The 18,555-nt window shown below is 39.3% G+C and overlaps 1 protein-coding gene across 1 annotated transcript in view; it reads left to right on the top strand.

Moving 5' to 3' along the window:
* The window catches only part of Tmem71 (transmembrane protein 71), a 39,355-nt gene that overhangs the window by 9,623 nt on the left and 11,177 nt on the right, over window positions 1-18,555 (top strand). The window contains exons 5-7 of the mRNA XM_029469952.1: window positions 2,432-2,580; window positions 12,763-12,948; window positions 17,082-17,157. Of these exons, the coding sequence (XP_029325812.1) occupies window positions 2,432-2,580; window positions 12,763-12,948; window positions 17,082-17,157 (411 nt within the window). The remainder of the gene's footprint in view (window positions 1-2,431; window positions 2,581-12,762; window positions 12,949-17,081; window positions 17,158-18,555) is intronic.

Raw genomic sequence — 18,555 nt, 5'->3', positions numbered from 1 at the left:
GGTGGAATCTCAGGGTTGTTTTGATTTGCATTTCCCTGATGATTAAGGATGTTGAACATTTTTTCAGGTGCTTCTCTGCCATTTGGTATTCCTCAGGTGAGAATTCTTTGGAATTCTTTGTTCAGTTCTGAGCCCCATTTTTTAATGGGGCTAGGGGACTTGTCTTGAATAATAAGATGAAAATGATAAAGATATTCAAGGTTGACCTTTGGCTTACACACACACACACACACACACACACACACACACAAAGCAAATTAAATAAATGAAACCAAAGGCTTTCTCTAACATACCTTTACACCGGGGAAATGCCAGTTCAAAATATACTTTCTAAGGGCGATTCCAGATGCCCCTTAGCATTTCTCACCAACACAATGTGTTCGTAACAGGACTTGGCACATTCCAGACAGGTGCCCAAGAAATGACCTTATCATGAACTTTCAATATTTACCTGCCCTTGTTCCCACCTCTCCAAGCCTTCTTCTGTGGCTAAGAGTCTTTGATAATAAAAGCCATTACCCCTCCCTTCTCTAAGACATACTACCATGGTGTGTTTTACACTAACACTAAGCTCCATGTCGCCCAAGGAAATATGCAAGGTTCTTTATTATCTGCCCCTTTGTATCCCTCCAGCTTTATTTTCTACCATGACCCAATATGAAACATACTTACTTTGCAACAGTCATTGCATACAGTTTATGGTTCACTCCAGAGCTTCACCAATTTTCAATCAGCTTGCCCTTCCATTTCTCTGAGGCCCTTTCTAAACAATTCTTCTGAACTCACATCTCAAACAAAAATAATGGCCAGGATCAGTGCCTGTGGGTTCAGATTGGTTAGATTTGCTTCCAGTCTATGTTGTTTTCCAGTTTCATGGCCTTAGGACATAATATAACCTCTCTGGGTCTCCTTTCCCAATCACAAAAATGGGATAATAATACCTCATAGGGCTGTTCTGGGAATCCCATAGGTTTATCTATGCAGAAAGGACTACCTGTCACAGAGTGAGCTGCATGTGGGAGTCTTCAGTATTTTCAGGGCCTTGTCAATTTCCAAGAACATAGACCATGGCCACCATCTACACGTAGTTTAGTCTTTATCTCACTATCATTGACATAGATTCAAAGATCTTTTCATGTAATAAACATTTGAAAGGGATTAAAGATTATTTACTATGGAGCCAAACATGAAGGACCATGTCACAGAAACACAGACTTAAGTACCCGAATTTCATATTCCTGAGTCATGGTCACCCTTATTTGGCTTCAGAATATACTATTTCTTCTTTCCCTTGCGGAGAAAGCTGTGGTTTTATATCAACAATTATTCTTCCCAAATTTTGGACCCCTAGATGGATTCACTTTTCTCCAGAGCTGTCACCTGAATCAGAGCTAGTATTGAGTATGGGTCATTTGTGCCCAATGGTCCAGAGCTGCCTGCTTGGGTGGATGTTTGGGAGTCATTTCTAGTGTTCAGATCTCCCTTGGTTTGGATAATGGTTCATTTGCTTATCCTGAGTTTTCCAAGATTCCTTCAGTTGTATCCCTTTAGCTGTCAAAAAAACAAAACAAAACAACAAACCAAACCAAACCAACCAAACCAAACCAAAAAAAAAAAAAAAAAAAAAAAAAAAAAAAAAAAAAACCAACAACATAACTCTCATCTCAAAAGGGATAAGAAATCATTTATTCTAGAAAAAGATGAGGTAACCATGGACTAGGAACACAAATTTAGGTTTCCTCAAATTACATCTTGCAACGTGCTAAAAGTTTCATGAAGTTTGTAAAGTAATAGAAAGAAAAGAAAAGAAAAGAAAAGAAAAGAATAAATGGCCTAGTTTCTGTTGCTGTGATGAAACACTATGACCAAAAGCAACTAGGAGAGGAAAGAGTTTATTTCACTCACATTTCCATATAACAATTCATCATTACATATAGTAAGTGCAGGAATGTGGAAGCAGGAGCTAATGGAGAAGTCATGAATGGGTTCTCCTAACTGGCTTAGCCCTCCTGGTTTTCTCAGCTTGCTTTCTTATACAACTCAGGACCACAAGCCCAGTTATGGAATCACCCACAATGGCTTGGCCCTCCCATATCTATCACTAACCAAAAAAAAAAAAACAAAAAACAAAAAACAAAACAAAACAAAACAAAAAAAAACCTACAGGTTTGTTTATAGCCCAGTATTATGACCATTTTCTCAATTGACTTTCCTTCCTCTTTGATGACTCTAGTTTATGTCAACTTGACACTATTCAGATCAATAAATAAACATAGTTTTCAAATACATTGGTGGGGGAAAAATCACAATTATTTGAATATACAAATTTGGGTTGTTCCTACTGTGTGTGTCAAGTCATTACCACTGGATTGTTTCCAACCCAAAGTGACTGCTACTTGCTGTTTATCATGCTGTTTTCATTTCTACCCAGAATATTTAGAAAGAAAAAGAGAACTCACCGTTCTCTTTCTTCTCTCTTGGACCCCCGAGCCTCTAAGTCTTGGATGCATGGAAGTATCTTCGGAGAAGTTGACTCACTCCCAAGTGAGGATCTCTGGCTGGATGGAGTCAGGAGCCTTGGTAGGTACCACTTTGATGAGAATGATGATCTTTGTTTCTTCATTCCATGATGAGATTTCTGAATATGATGCTATGCCTGAATGGCAGTCATATAGTCCTGACCCAAGACACAGATTGGAGATGGCTAATATTTTAATGGAGAGGGTGAAGCCAGAGATTAAAATTTCATTCACATTTCTGTACTTGCTGTGACTAGAATACAAAAGTCTTTATGTCACAATACATATACAATAGCTACAGTATAATGCAAAAAGTGAGAGTTTAAATATTTGCATAAGACTCTTGATAATACTCAGAAAATATTGGTCCATTTTTCAATATGGCTTTTGATGTATGAAATAGAAGTGGGGAAGTAATAATGGAGGCAAACTTAGAAGACATGTTTTGGAGACTGTGTTCTGGAATCAGGATTCAAGTCTCAGTTTGAGCATACTGGGATAGTAACTTCATTAAGTCTCAACTGCCTTAGTTTAAAAACAAGGTATATGCACACATACATATAGAAATGACATAGCTAAGATAGATATGTGCTTATGCATTCCTCTATTCAAATATATGTATATAAATGCAGTGATAGAAACTCCAAGCCAAGTCTCTTGCTATTCATTCATCAAATCCTTAACTACATGCTGTATGGAAACAAATGGACTAAGCATTTGTCCTAAGCTGCATAAGACACAGCCCTAATAGGAAATTCCTTTCTCTGAAAGGGAGGGAAATATGTTTACAATAGCTACAGTATAATGCCTTAAGTGCTATAGCATGGTTAGGAATATGGAGGAAATGGAGGAGAGGAAGCTAATATATAAGCCAGAAAGGTAGTATGAGCTTATCCTAGATAAGGTTTGAAGGGTTTCAGGTGTAATAGCATCCAAGAGGGTCTTAAGAAATGAGAGACTTATTAGGCAGGTGGGAACGTAAATGACATTTCTACCTTTTCTATGCTGCTTTCCAATTACTCGGATCCTAGACTTTCCAAGATTGTATATAGCTAGTCATTCGTTCTTATCACATATACATTTGTTTGGCTTTCTTATTGCTTCTTAGTCAGAACTGGCTTAAATTTTTACCAACCAGTACAAAATGAGGATGGAGAGTCCAGAACAACAACAATAAAAAAATGTTAAATGTGACAACAGAGAGCTAAACTCAAAATGAGCCCCATCTGAGCATGGTTCCCTGCGCAATTGTTCTTGTCTCAATCCCATGTCTCTGGTCCTGCCTTTAATTTCACCTTCTTTCCTGTCCCTTGCATGCATTTGACTCTGACAACTCTGATACATCGTTTTTTGTGAGAGTGGGCCATTCCAATGAGTGGTCTCAGGTTAGAACTCTACAAGAACTCACTCCTTTAATTTAAAAAAAAATATATATGCATATATATGTGTGTGTGTACATATATAATGTGATATATAAGTATATATATTTAATAAGGTTAAAACTGTCTATATTTTGAGTATAGTGTTGAACAAGGCCAATAAAGCATCTTATTCCTATGAAAATTGCATTTCGTTGGTGGAAATAGGCAAAATATATTATTGATCATGTTAAAAACTGTGGCTTGCATAGATAAAATTAAGGAGAAAGTGATGAGATAAAAAATTTGTACCATTCATTCAGTTTTTCCCATTGGTACCAATTTATAGTGCTTCAAAATATTAACAAAACCAGGAATTAACATTGATATGATGTGAAGATTCATGTGTGTGTGTGTGTGTGTGTGTAAAGGTGGATATAACACTAGATTCATTTAAAAAAAATAACATGTCAAATTAAGCATCCTTCTCATAATATGAACAAATGATTAATGAAACCAAGTGCATTCTAGTTTCTGCCAAAAACAAGGAAATCTAAGCAGGACACAGACACGAGGCTGATATAGGGGTTGGACCAGAAACGACAGATGGTAGAGGGCTAAAGAACCTTCTGTGCCTTATTGAGGAGACAGAGTTTATCTAATGACTCACAGGCATTTTGAAGCATCTTAAGCAGGATAAGGACACATGAGATTTGGGTTTTCAGTGTTAGTTTTCTAGTAGTACACAAGGGAAGATTACACAGAGAGTAGCTGGTGTGAGCTCAGAAGCAAAGAAAAGCATCAAACCTTCCAAGAAAGTACAGAGCAAAGAGAAGGAGGATAATTTTGTTTTTGATGTAGAATCGACAGGTTTGTGAGAGATTGAATGAGGTTGTGAGGAAGTGGGAGAAATTTAACAAATGGTTGTGTTTTGTTTGGTAAAATGTGTGAAAAATTTTGCCCATGCCAGCTCTGGTAGATAGGAAAGCAGCGTGCTGGAGCTGCCTCTTCCTACTTGAGTGTTCTTGGGCACATCAATGAACTTTTCTAATCTTCCACTTCTTTGTTGATACAGGACAAAGGAAGTAGGACATAGGGTTGCTGTGAAGATGAAATGCAGTAGTTCATTAAAGTATCAATGTCGAAGCAATGGGTTGATGTTCTACTCAACACATTTACTCTACAAAGATTTATTTTTATTATTTCTATTATGTGTAGATGTACTTTCCAAGGCCAGAGGGCTATGGTCCCCTGGAGCTGGTATTAAAACACAACATGGTTGTGAGCTGCCATGTGGGTGCTGGAAACCAAAGTGGAGTCAAATGCTTTCAACTGCTGAGCCATCTCTCCAGCCCCTAGTTTACCAATGAACATGTTCAGTATTAAGCAGTCTTACATTTTTTCCTTTATGCATTTACTTTCTCATTGTGACTATAAATAATTGAGACTAAGTGTCTTTTTCTTTTTTTTTTTTTTTTTTGATTAGGAATATTTTATTGGACTCAAAAACAGGTTGTTACATGTTAATGTTTGGGTGTCTTTGAGAGCACATTACCCAAAATAGGCAACCCATTCAACAAACAAAACAATGTAGCACCTCCATGCATTAACTTGTTTCTTTCCTGTCGCATCTTTGAAGTTTACCCCATTTCCTTTCTACCCATTCCATGCATCACTTCATTTCTTTTTTTATTAGATTTTTTAAATTTACATTTCAAATGTTATCCCCTTTCCTAGTTTCCCCTCTGAAAATCCCCTATCCCCTCCCTCCTCCCCCTCCCCCTTATCACCAACCCACCCACTCACATTACCAGTTCTAGCATTTCCCTATACTGGGGCATAGAACCTTCACAGGACCTAGGGCCTCTTCTCCCATTGATGATCAACTAGGCCATCCTCAGCTACATATGCAGCTAGAGACATGAGTCCCACCATGTGTTTTCTTGATTGGTGATTTAGTTCCAAGGAGCTCTGGGGGGTACTGATTAGTTCATATTGATGCTCCTCCTACGGGGGCTTCAGACCCCTTCCGCTCTTTGGGTACTTTCTCTAGCTCCTTCATTGGGGACCTTGTGCTCTGTCCAATGGATGACTGTGTTTTCTTTTTGCAATAAAGGTCTTAAAAGAGGCAATTTGAAAAAAAAATATAAGAGACGAAGAGAAGCCAATTTCCATAAGATGGAAAGAAAATGAAAATGGTGTCTGGTGACTACAACTGGTGTCTTAGTTCCTTTTCTTGTTCTGTGGCAAAATTCCAGACCAAAAACACACGTAGAGGAGGGAGGGCTTATTTGGGTCACAGTTTTACGGTATACAGTCCAGCACTGCAGGGAAAATCTGATGGCAGGAGAATGACACACCTGGTCACATTGTGCCTGAGTCTGGAAGCAGAGACCAAATATGAGGTTGAGCTGCGATATGAATCCCCAACGCCCACTTGAATGAATGCTACTTCCTCCAGCAACGATCCACCTCCTAAGGACTCCAATGGTTTTTCCAAATCAATTGGAGACCAACCCACGGGCTCAAGGAAAACATTTCACACTTAAGCTACATCACTAGGGAACAGCTTTTACAAAGACCATTTTCACATAGTTGGAAATTGGTATCTGCCTTCCCTAGTTGGTTCTTCCAAATCTGCCCAAACAACTTGAAAGCAGTTGGACCACAGCCATGCTGCACACTTGTGAGGTGTCTTATTAAAATTCTCATGGTTGTCAAATATCTTCTAAATATAACAAATTAAACCACCCCTTCCAAAAAATCAGTAATTAGTCAACCTGCTGTCAGCTGTAATCACGTCTCCTCCGACGTCTTGGTTTCTGGTTTTACCCAAGGCCTCTTGATTTATCAGCAATTTGTTTTTCTCTGGAAATATGGCCTAGTTAGAACACTCCAGAAGAATTCAAAATTAAATTGTTTTGCTATTTTTCTCTCTGTGCCGTGGCTGTAATCAAACACTATTTCCCCTGATTTTCTCATGCTTCAGTTTTCAGACTAAAGGATATTTTGCCGACTGGGTTTGTCCTCATCTAACCCCTTCTCCAGCTGCAGGAGACACCTTTCCTCATTAGTTGCAATTCACTCTTTAGTTGTTGGCATTTTTTGCCTTTCCTGAGGGCCACCCCCTCCCCCGCTGCCAAACTGCAATTTGGAATGTGTTCCTGGAGCTGTGAGTCACCCTGAAAGAGAATAGAGAATTCTCACAAGGATAATTGAGTGGAACAGGATCTTCCCTTAGCCCTTAATGCTTTCAAGTATAATACAACTGAAAATATTTGCTGAAATGTTTGGTGTGGTAAGAGCCATTCATTTATTGTTAAACTTATCAAAAGATGAAAATCAGTCATAGAAAAGCATGAGTCGGGAGAAAATTTGATGTTTTAGAGACATATGTCTCCTTGGTCATTTTGAGTACAAAGGATTTTTACGGTTTCTCTGTGGTTTAACGCCATCATTTAAAAGTTCTGTGTAAGATTTCCAGGATGCCAGACAAGAACCCTTTGTTGTATTTCATTCAATTTTCAGGACTAATTCTCTAAGTTAGACCAGGTAGTCCTGGGAAACAGTACGGGGACATTTTTCCTTTTGTCACAGAATCTGCCTCATGTCCTGGGATCATGGAATATTCTTTTTGGAGTGTGTGATTAGCCAGAAATATTCTGGATCCTTTCTCATGTCCATATTAATATGGTCATTTGGCTTTCTCTGTGTTCTTAACAACTTTACCAAGGTATAATTGATACACATAAAAATGTACACATTTAATATGCATAACTTAATGAGTTAGATATATGCTGTTATTTGTCACCATAATTAGCATAAAGGACATACCAAGCAGCTCCCCAAGGCACCTTATATCCTTCTGTGTGTTTCTGTGTAGGTGTAGGTGTGTTTTAAGAACATGCAACATAATCTAGCTTTAAAAAAATCAAATATCATATTGTAAACTACATGCACCAGACTGTGCCACACATACCCTTAAAACATACCCATTTATTGTAACGGAAATGCTATACTCTATTTTCTCCACCTCCTAACCATTGAAGCACTGGAAGCCACTACTGCATTTTCTGATTCTGTAAGTTTATCTATTTAGATCCTTATCGAAGTGGACTGACTTATTTACCTTAGCAAACAGTCATGCAGGTCCTTCCATGTTGTTGCAAGCAGCAGGATCATCCTCCTTACTTAACGCTGAGTACATCCCATTGCATACACTTGCCAAATTTTATTTATGCATTCACCTGTGGACTCAACTTGAGTCTGTATTTTGACTAGTGTGAGCAGTGCTACAGTGAGCATGCTCCAGGATAAGCTCTACTGTGCGGCCCTTACAGGTTACCTGTCACTTTCCTTTTCTATGGCAACCAGCAATGATGCATCTTTAGACTTGTTTGGCAGGTGTCCAGAAGCTTGAGAGAATGGGAGAAAGGAATATGTACGTATGGCAGGGACCTCCCTATCCAAAAGCCTCAGTCCATTGGCTCAGTATCTAAGCTATGCCACAGACAGAGTGATACTACCAATTTAAATACCACATAATAAAACACTTGTGATAAAAGGACCCCAAGAGTCTACTGGTATTCCTTAATCACTCCTCCTCCTTCAGTAAGGACTCACGAGCTTCCAGGGCTCATTGCTTAGAGTGCTTTCACCACAAGGATCGAGTTACATTCATTCTGGATATTTATTAATGACTTCAAACTCCTCATAGACTAATCTTAGATCTTGAGTGTGATAGGAAGCTTTGAACGTGGACTCAGTCCAGTCAGAATCATCGTGTGGTACTTCCCCAGGCTCATTCTTCCACCCAACCATGTAGAACTTGCTCACTGGGATATGGTCTCTCAGCCTTTGTCCCCCACCTCCACCCCGCCTTTGTTTCCTCTGGTCTTCACTCTCTGCTCCTGCTCCATTATCTTCCTACTGTCACCTGGTAGAGTTTGTACTCATCCTCCAGGTTTCTTGTCCAGCCCTGCCTCGTCTGTGAAGTCTTCCTGTGTTCTACAAGGCATACTCAGAAGTCTTTTTTCTAGACTTTCACTGTAATATGACTTGGCTCCTCTAGTTCCTTGAACAGAACAATCCATGCAAGGTATATAGTAAGTGTACTGATCAGATAAACGGGCCTTCTTCCTCTATGTCCATGAAGCACCTGTCTTTTCTACTTTTGCTGCAGTTCCTGAAATTCTATGGCTTGGGGGCTTCCCTGGGGTGTCACTGAAGCCTACCTTGCTTCAGTTCTTCCACCTACCTGGCATCTTTCCTCAGTCATCTTATGTGCTGGGCATCCCCTGACACCAGTGGAAACAGAGAAAGAAGCCTTTCTGGTTGTTAATTAGCATGAACCAACTTCACATTGTTCCACTTGAGGTACCCAATGCATGAAAACAATAACATTCCTGACTGCTTTTTCTTCTCCTCTGCTTTTTTAGTTCTTTTCTCTCTAAAACAACTTTAGGCTCATAGCTATTTCTCACCACACTTCAGTTGTGCCCTTTCCGGAGACCCTGTCACTATGTATGGTCAGCTTTATAAGAAGCAGGTGGCAAAAGATATATATTTCCCCACAGTGAATTCAGGGGATTTAGAGTATGTGATTAGTATTGAGCCTAGAAGAATCTAGGGAAAGATCAAAAAATTCTTTCATAGAGGGCAAATTCCCTAGATGTCCAATTCAAAGGGGAAATGGTCCTAACTTACTTTGTGTGAAATGATGGAGTGGAGATAAATAATCTTTTTTTCTCATTTGCAATATCACTTTTAAAAACATTTCTAATTAAATAATAATTTCCCCAAATGTCAGGTCAGCTTGTTGAGGCTAAAGTCCAAGCAGTGACCACATGAATCTTCGGAGCATCTTTTACCTGGGATTCTCCATCTTTCATAGCCATATTTACTTTCCTTTCCTGTCTTAGTCAGGGTTTCTATTCCTTCACAAACATCATGACCAAGAAGCAAGTTGGGGAGGAAAGGGTTTATTCGGCTTACACTTCCATACTGCTGTTCATCACCAAGGAAGTCAGGACTGGAACTCAAACAGGTCAGGAATCAGGAGCTGATGCAGAGGCCATGGAGGGATGTTCTTTACTGGCTTGCTTCTCCTGGCTTGCTCAGCCTGCTCTCTTATAGAACCCAAGACTACCAGGCCAGAGATGGTCCCACCCACAAGGGGTCTTTCCCCCTTGATCGCTAATTGAGAAAATGCCTTACAGTTAGATCTCATGGAGGCATTTCCTCAACTGAAGCTTTCTCTGTGATAACTCCAGCTGTGTTAAGTTGACACAAAACTAGTTCCCATGTGAGATGATTTCTCTGTGAACTTTGTGATGCAGGATTGTGAACATCTCTCTTGGGCATTCTCTGAAGGAAACCATGTAGTTTGCACTGAGTGATGTTGCACATAGCCTTTATACTGGCTCCTGGCAGCATCAAGGGTCAGTACTAATGTAATAAATATTGACTCTTTAGATTAGTACAAATTACAACTTGAAATCCACTTTTAAAACATCAAGGAGATAGTTTCCTCTCATTCACTGAATGTTTCTCTCTCTCTCTCTCTCTCTCTCTCTCTCTCTCTCTCTCTCTCTCTCTCTCTCTCCCCTCTCTCTCCCCTTATCCTTAGCTTTTCATGAGGGAAGAGACTATTTCATCCCTGCAGGGACTTGCTTCTAATTTTCTGTTCTCTTTAAGAATAAAGGGGCATTCTCCACGCCCTATAGAACCCTCTAAATTGAAGCCCTTTAATTATGACTTTTAAGTCCCACCTTTCCATCAGTCAACCACAGTTATTGTTTAGGGTTGTGAGTGGCCTCAGCTTGCCTGCTAGGAATGACCTTTTCTTTTGAGCTTAAGCATGCAGCTTTAAAAGAATGTGTGTTGGATATATGCCATCTTTTAAGTCAGCCCAGGAAATAACTTGCATTCCATGCAGGACTTCTGCCTGATCTGTGTGAATGTCTTTGTCTCCAAGCCAGTGTTTTCTGCATTGTTTCAAAGTCTCACCTAAGGACAAGGTAGGGAAACTAAGCTGTGTGTAGATATTATGCAGACATCCAAGGCAGAGACTTGAGAATTCCTCAGACACTCAAGCCAGATGAATCAAATCAGTTGGTCTATTTAGTCAAGGTGTAGCACTACTTATGTAATTGAAAGTCATTCTTACTTATTGCATTCACCCTCTCCAGCAAAGTTGTAGTCTGGGAAATTTAGGGTCCTTTAACTTTAGATTCAGCTCAAAAGTCAACAAGCCAGAATTATCCCATGGTGACTTTATGTTGAAGACACCTGATGATTCTAGAAGTTGCCTTAGCATGTTTCAAACTTTGTGTTGCATGGCTTTGAGATTTAACTTGGATGTTATTTAGAGGCATTGGTAGGCTAATTCCAGGGTAAGTAAAATGTATTTGCGAATGAACCATTATAAGGGAATGCATTAGAAACTATTTGCACCATGCATTCTGTTTGAATGATAAAACGAAGCATGTACTTGCTATTCAAGATTTCATTCAGTGTTTCAAGGTGGTTTAGAGAGTTTCTATAGTAACACCTATCATAACATATTCTGCTACTCTGCTCTTACCTGAATAAAATCCTCACAAAACAAATGGTGACACCTGTCTACTCTGTTATTGCTTCTCAACAGCAACATCTAATAGATGCCAAATGAGTGAATGGGCAAATTAGAAGTAGGAGTTAGCGCTACTATAAAGTCTAATGTTGTAAAGATGTAAGGCTCATATGCTTACACAGATCCTTCAAATAAATCTATTCATAACCTAACATCACTTGGAGGTTGAAGATGAGATAATCCATGTCCTTGCCTACATGATGTTAAAGTATCATTTCATGACTTCTACAAGGGCCACCTGGATTTTACTATATATCGAACTGTACATAGATTTATCCAGAAGAAATACCACATGAATATCTACATGGTGACATTCTTACTAAGAAACAATATATTGTCTGTAAATGAAGCCCCTACTCTTTTGATGGAAAGTCAATGCTTTCTGTGGTCTGTTCTCCATTTGTTGTAAAACTATATTTTCCCTGAATTCTGCTGAGCCACTTGGTCGTAACTATATTGGGTTCCTTTACCAAACTCTCATTCTTCTCATCTTTGCTTATTTGTGTTCTGAAGATATGTTGTTTATACCTCAAAGGATGGGGACAGATGAAAACAACACAAGGCAAGCTCCTCTTACCCCCCTCCACTAGTGCAGTAGGCAATGTTGCTTTTGTTCTGATTACTGGGAACCTTATACAGGGCAACTCTGTTGGTTAGTTTCTATTGTCAACTTGACACAACCTAGAGTGACTCAGGAGAGAGGATCTCAGTGAGGCATTATCTAGAGCAAGTGGGGCATGTCTATGTGCAATTATCTTGCTTGCTAATAGATATAGCCCACTATGCAATGCATCAGTGCTTTGGCTGGGGCCCCTGAACAGCATCAGCAGGAAAGAAGCTGACTGAGCAGAAGCAAGCCATCATGACTGGTGCACTTTTTCCTCTCTAATCTTGACTGGGAGTGTAATGTGTGACTAGCTGCTTGACTTATTGCCTTGGATTACCCAAAATGATGGACTGTAACCTGGAATTTTAATCCAAATAAACACTTCTTTTCTTCTGACAAATTGCTTTTGGTCAGGGTGTTTCATCATAGAAACAGAAATAAAAAGTACAACAGCATCATTGGATATATGTATATACACACAGAGGTATAGATAGATAGATAGATAGATAGATAGATAGATAGATAGATAGTTAGATAGATAGATAAAGAGTGGCTGTCCCCCCAAGACACGCCTACAGATACACACACACACACACACACACAGAGAGAGAGAGAGAGAATGATTAAATTCTTTTGCTTTTCCAGGAAGTGATCAAGACTGTTCTCTGAGTGATGGCTGGGAGTCTCAGAAGCCAGTCACAGACACTTCAGAATCCTCCTCTTCTGGCTACTTCCTGCCTCAGTCTCTCAGAGAAAGCTCCCAAAGTTCCTCTCTTCAACTTCAAATGGAAGCATCAGGGCACTTCGAAAAGACCAGTTTGGTTCATTCAAGTGAGTCCTTTTAAATCTTTGCCACACCCAAACTATTCTTCCTTCTTGCCACGTAAGAATGATGTAGCAATGACTAATGTACACTTAAGAACTGGTATCAACCTGCTTGAGGAAGGGAGGACCTGGGCTCCTGGTTGTGTCCAGAAGATACAGAGGTAAATGCCTTTAAGTATAGTCATGAAGTCCTCAGCAACCCTGGGTATACAGTGTTCTATTTTTTAAGAACCTTGGTGCCTGATAAGTGTTAGGTTTTGATAAAGCTGAGGGGAAGGATGACAGGTCTCTATTATTTACTGTTTGATCATTAGCATGTGTTTGATATGCTCTAAAAGGAGAAAAAAATGAAGAAAAACAAAACAAAACAAAGCAAACAAAAGAACAAAACCAAAATCAAACAAACACCAAACAAACCCAAAACAAAACAAAGCAACGCAACAACAACAAAAGCCCACGTCTTTTAGTGCTATGACTCAGGAAGGCAGCTCTTGGTATTTCCTAGCATGAGGACTGAAAGAAGCTCACCAGTGTGCTGATGACTCTAGCTTGTCAGCAGCAGATTAATGACATTTTCATGATGTCTCACATCCAGCAGAGGAGAGCTGAGCTCACTCTGCTAAGCTTGCAGAGATTTCATGTTTCAGAGCCTCACCTATAATCTACAGCACAAGGAGCCACCATAGGAAAAAATGTATTAGGCTCTACACATAGGTGACAAACTCTAAAATTTAACCTTAAACCTGGGCAGAGAGATTTTCCTAGTTTTTGCTTTACAATGAAAACAGCCTAGAAGATTGTACACTGTGCCCTGTCTACATGAATACTCAATACAACTGACGTTATCACTGTAGGAGGCAGAGAGTGAGTGAAATGATCCTGTTTTTACTTGCCTCTATAAACCATGACTGAATAGTGTCCCACTGAGCATTCCTCCAAAGACTTAGTCATGTGTCCTGCACGATATATTCCTTCTGCAGCTGTTCAGCAAGTGCTAAAGGGTATTTAAGTTCCCTGTACAGGTGTTTCAATAGCAGAAAAATCTATCTTTGACTGTGAGGATAACCAGCAGGCTATCAGTACCTTCTGAGTCCTCAGCAGCCACCTCTTCTAGGGAGCCTAGCCTTCACTGTTCTGGTTCCCAGAACTCCTCTCTCTTACGCCCATGAGCTGCACCACTGTTGCTTGCTTGCCTGCATGTCTCAGCATTCTCTGAACCTAAGGTCATAGTTATCCTTGAATCCCAAATTGAACATACAGTGACTGGACAGAACAAATTCTCCCTGACTGTGGTGAATGAACTCATAACTGTGTGTTTATTTTACATATAAGAATATCAATGCCGGGTGTGGTGGCACATGCCTTTAATCCCAGCACTTGGGAGGCAGAGGCAGGCGAATTTCTGAGTCGGAGGCCAGCCTGGTCTACAGAATGAGTTCCAGGACAGCCAGGGCTACACAGAGAAACCCTGTCTTGAAAAAAAAAAAAAAAACAACAACAACAACCCCCCCCGCAACAAACAAAACAAAACAAAAAAAGAATACCAACATTCTACAGATGAAGAAAGCCTTGAACACTCATTATAGATAATGTGACCATGACAAGTGTGTGCGACTGGGCTGTCTGTTCTGTCTGCTGTACCTGAATGGGTTCTACTTTTCTTCAAGGCCCACTTGAAATGAGATTACTCCTGATAGACCTTCTTTGTCCCCTCCTGCTTGGTGGCTGAAGTAAATTGTTCTTCCATTATTCCAGTGTATTCTCTGCATGTACAAATTCACTGAGAGCATTTATTTTTCTTATCGCTAAGATTTGGCATGCTTGGTCATATCCATCATTTGTTTTTCATCCCTGAGTTTCTACTCCCTGAGTGAGCAATCTGTTCCTGGTGACACAGTAGGTTCAAACAACACTGGCCTGTATGCCATTATTTGTATCAATTAGGGCCTTTGAGTTCTAGGCCTTTGTTACAGTGTTAGAATTCACTGACTTGTGTAAATGATAATTCCAAACAGAGAGCTTAGCATTTTTTCCAGTCTTTGACTCCTTGCCATCTCTTCTGTGTTGGTGCTCTTCCTCAGAGCCCATCTTCCCATGGTGGCTCTTGGAGACTCTTTCAACACACACCCTTCAGATCTCCAGTCCATTAGAGGAGATTTTGCTCATTTAGAGTTACGATATGAGACCTAGAATTATTTCATCTGTTCTGGAAGGATTCCATGTTCATGGCAGGAGCAATTATTTCATTGATAGGTAAGTTGACAAAAGGTTTTGAATAGGCTAAATGCTGGGATGAAATACAGAAGAAACCAGCTGCTTCACCCTCTAGCAGGAAAAGGGATTCCTCATCAAGAATATAACATTGCCTTCAAAATGAGCAAACAAATGCCCACTGTACTCAGCAATGTGTAGGCAGATGTTTTTGGAAGTGGGATGGATGGGGAAGAGATAAAGAAAAAGAAACCGTAAATGTGAAAAATATTAAATAAAATGGGAGGGGGGAGAGAGAGAGAGAGAGAGAATTTAAATGAGGGAAGAGTTGGAGGAATCAAGGCCTAATTGAAATTAATTTCCCGATGAGCTATGTCAAAATAAGTGCCAAGTCAATGGCCACTGAAGAAGCAATGAACAACAGGTTCAAAGTCACAGAACTCATCTCTTTGTTGTACTTTGTTGTAATCAAAAGTACAAACACTCACCCTTCAGTGGTCATAGCCAGAGAACTTTGTTGTGTCTCAAGCTGGGGTTATTTTCCTTAACTGCACATGAAATCAGAAGAGATGGAGAATGCAAACACGCTTTAGATGAATGGTTAACATGCCACTGAACCCACAATAATTTATTTAATTCACAGTATACATAAATCTTCCACACTCTGAGTGACATAATTTACTATTGCTCCGGTTTGACTCGCCAGACTTCAGAATTCCGCCCACACCAGGGGCTCCGTGAGATTTATAGCTAACTCTGTGTTCATTTCCAGGATAAATCACAAAAATAAAAACATTCTCAGTATAAAGTCTTTCTGAGTTTTAAACAACTGTTGCAAAATTGAGCTTCTGTAGTGTTTGGGGGAGGGGATTCAGTTGAGATCTATTCATAAATATATTTTTAAGCCCTCACGTGTTCATCTCTAAGTCAGCTCTGATTTCTTAGGGGTGATTAGTCTGAGACTCGGGGTATGATTCTTGTGAGTCTCCTAATTACAAGTGCTGAGAGTTTTGTGCTTCTTTCTTCCATGATTTGACACCATTGAAATAGTTCACTGATTACAGAAGTTTGAAAGGATAAGTACTTCATAATACATGTATTTTTTCTTCTTGGTCTTTAGAGATTTCCAGAAAGCAAAGTTGCAACTGTCTTTCTATGCCTCATTTCAGACAAAACATTATGCCCTGTCTAGATGTGGTTTTAAAACCTTGTCTCTGGCACTTCATAGCTGTTTGATATTGAACTATTGCACCATGTCTCTTAGTCTTGGTCTACTCATATGCAAAACTGAGATTATGTCCCCTACCTTGCATGGTTTCCGGCTAATTAAATAAGCTAACGTATTAAAAGTATTTGTGAATTATAAAACACTCTGCAAATGATAGGCATTCTTATTATTGTGATTGACATAATCATATTCATCATTATATTTTTAGTGCTCTGACTGTAGCATAAGTTCTACAAGGGCTTCTTCCAATATCAAAGCAAATAGCAAGTCTGAAACATTTTGAGTTGCATAATCTCTTGTTTTGTAATGAGAGGGGACATTTAATTTATTGACTGTAGGGTTTTCTAATCATTGGACCCATATGTGACATGATTTTAAAAAATATGTTCAAAATGTATGCATAGGTGTATATGTCTGCATGAATTTATAGGTAGCATGTGTGTGCAGGTGCCCATGGAAGCCAGAAGGGGGCATCAGATCCCCTGAAACTAAAGTTGTGAACTACCATGAAGGTAGTGGGCATGCGCTTAATCATTGAGCCATTGCTTCAGCCACACTTGACATGATTTTTATCTTGTTATTGATGATTGATTGTTTAAAATGTCCTACATCTGAAAACTATGAAACAGACTTAGAAGAAGTTTGTTTTCCAGGGTTATTAAATTAGCAATGATCTATGATTCATTTCTTCTTCCTTCAGGAGCCGGTTTGATGTATAAGGTCTCCTTTCAGGCAATCCTCCTAGCAGTGTGTTTAGTCATTTCTGCATATGCAAGGTAATCTTAGTTTTGCTTGCTTACAATAACATTTCATAATAAATGGGGAGCAGCAATTGATGGATAATTTTCTTGCCTCTTACCATAAAACATTTTAGGTAGCTCTATAGCTAAAATTTGTTCATTTATCTGGTATGATACTGCTTTTTTTTTCTTCATGTACCTTCTCTCTCTTCTCCAGTACATATAGAAGCTAGCATACATTGTTTAGAGATTAGACCATGTGAAATATTCTGTTTAAGATGTGATGACAAGGAGAGCCACAATCCACATTTCCATTTCAGTTCATTCCAAAGCACTTGAAGTCCCCATTGAGTCTCTACTTTTCCTATTGTAGCTTGTACCCTAAAATACAGAAAAATAAAAAATATATTCTCTAAAATTTAGAGTCTAAAGAATAGCAATAAGTATCTGGAACAAACAGAGTGATCTATGGGAATGTATGAATTACTTCAGTCATGAGTGGATTAACAGGTTGAGAAAAGGTAAGATTATAAAGTGAAAAATGGGTTATAGTGAGTACTTTGAAACAACAATCTTTGGCTACAGTAACTGACACTAAGAATGATGTTATATTGAGGTTGAAAGGCAGTTGTTGGGCAGATGTTCATGTAGAAGTACTTTGTGTACAACTTTGTAGGAACTTTGTGTTCCTGCGCAAGGTCTTTCTGAATAGTAACTCTCATGCAATCATATGTAAAGATCCTTTGTTCATACCATCCTGATTTCATTTATTGCCTTGCCATATCAACTTTCACATAATAACTGTCAGTTCCAGAGGAGCCAGCTTAGCGTGGATACTCAGCACTCAGTTCTGACTATATGTGTGTTAACGTCTACCTCCTATCCTACATGTTCTTGGCATGCCTTCTCCACCCATCTTTTCTCAAAATTATGGAAAAATGTCCAAGTCCCATCAGTACTAACCCTGTTAATGTCTCAGAGTCTTTGTTCCCTCTTCCTGGCACAAGAATATTTCCCTAAACTAATAACTGGTGACCTTACTTCTTTCTGGAATCTTTTCAAATTCTGTTAGAGAAAGCTTTCCTGGCAAGGATGCACAGACCCTACAGCACAGTTCATCACACATATGTCCTGCTTTATGTTATTCCACAACACTTTCTACTACAGACCCTTCATAACTATATGTTCAGTTATCCAAATGTTAGTCATCTAGCTCTCATTATAAGAATGTAAGCAATCGGCTAATGGCATGCCTTAGCAAGTAAAGGTGTTTTCAGTACAAGCTTGATGTTGTGAGTTCAATACCTGGGATCCACACTGGGAAGACAGAATCTACTCTTGAAAGGTGTCCTGTCACATTCATGAGCACATACACAGATCTGTATACACACACACACACACACACACACACACACACACACACACACACACACA

The sequence above is a fragment of the Mus caroli genome, chromosome 15 (genome assembly GCF_900094665.2).
Source record: "Mus caroli chromosome 15, CAROLI_EIJ_v1.1, whole genome shotgun sequence".
Classification (NCBI taxonomy): Eukaryota; Metazoa; Chordata; class Mammalia; order Rodentia; family Muridae; genus Mus; species Mus caroli.
This window is presented reverse-complemented; position numbering and strand designations above follow the sequence as displayed.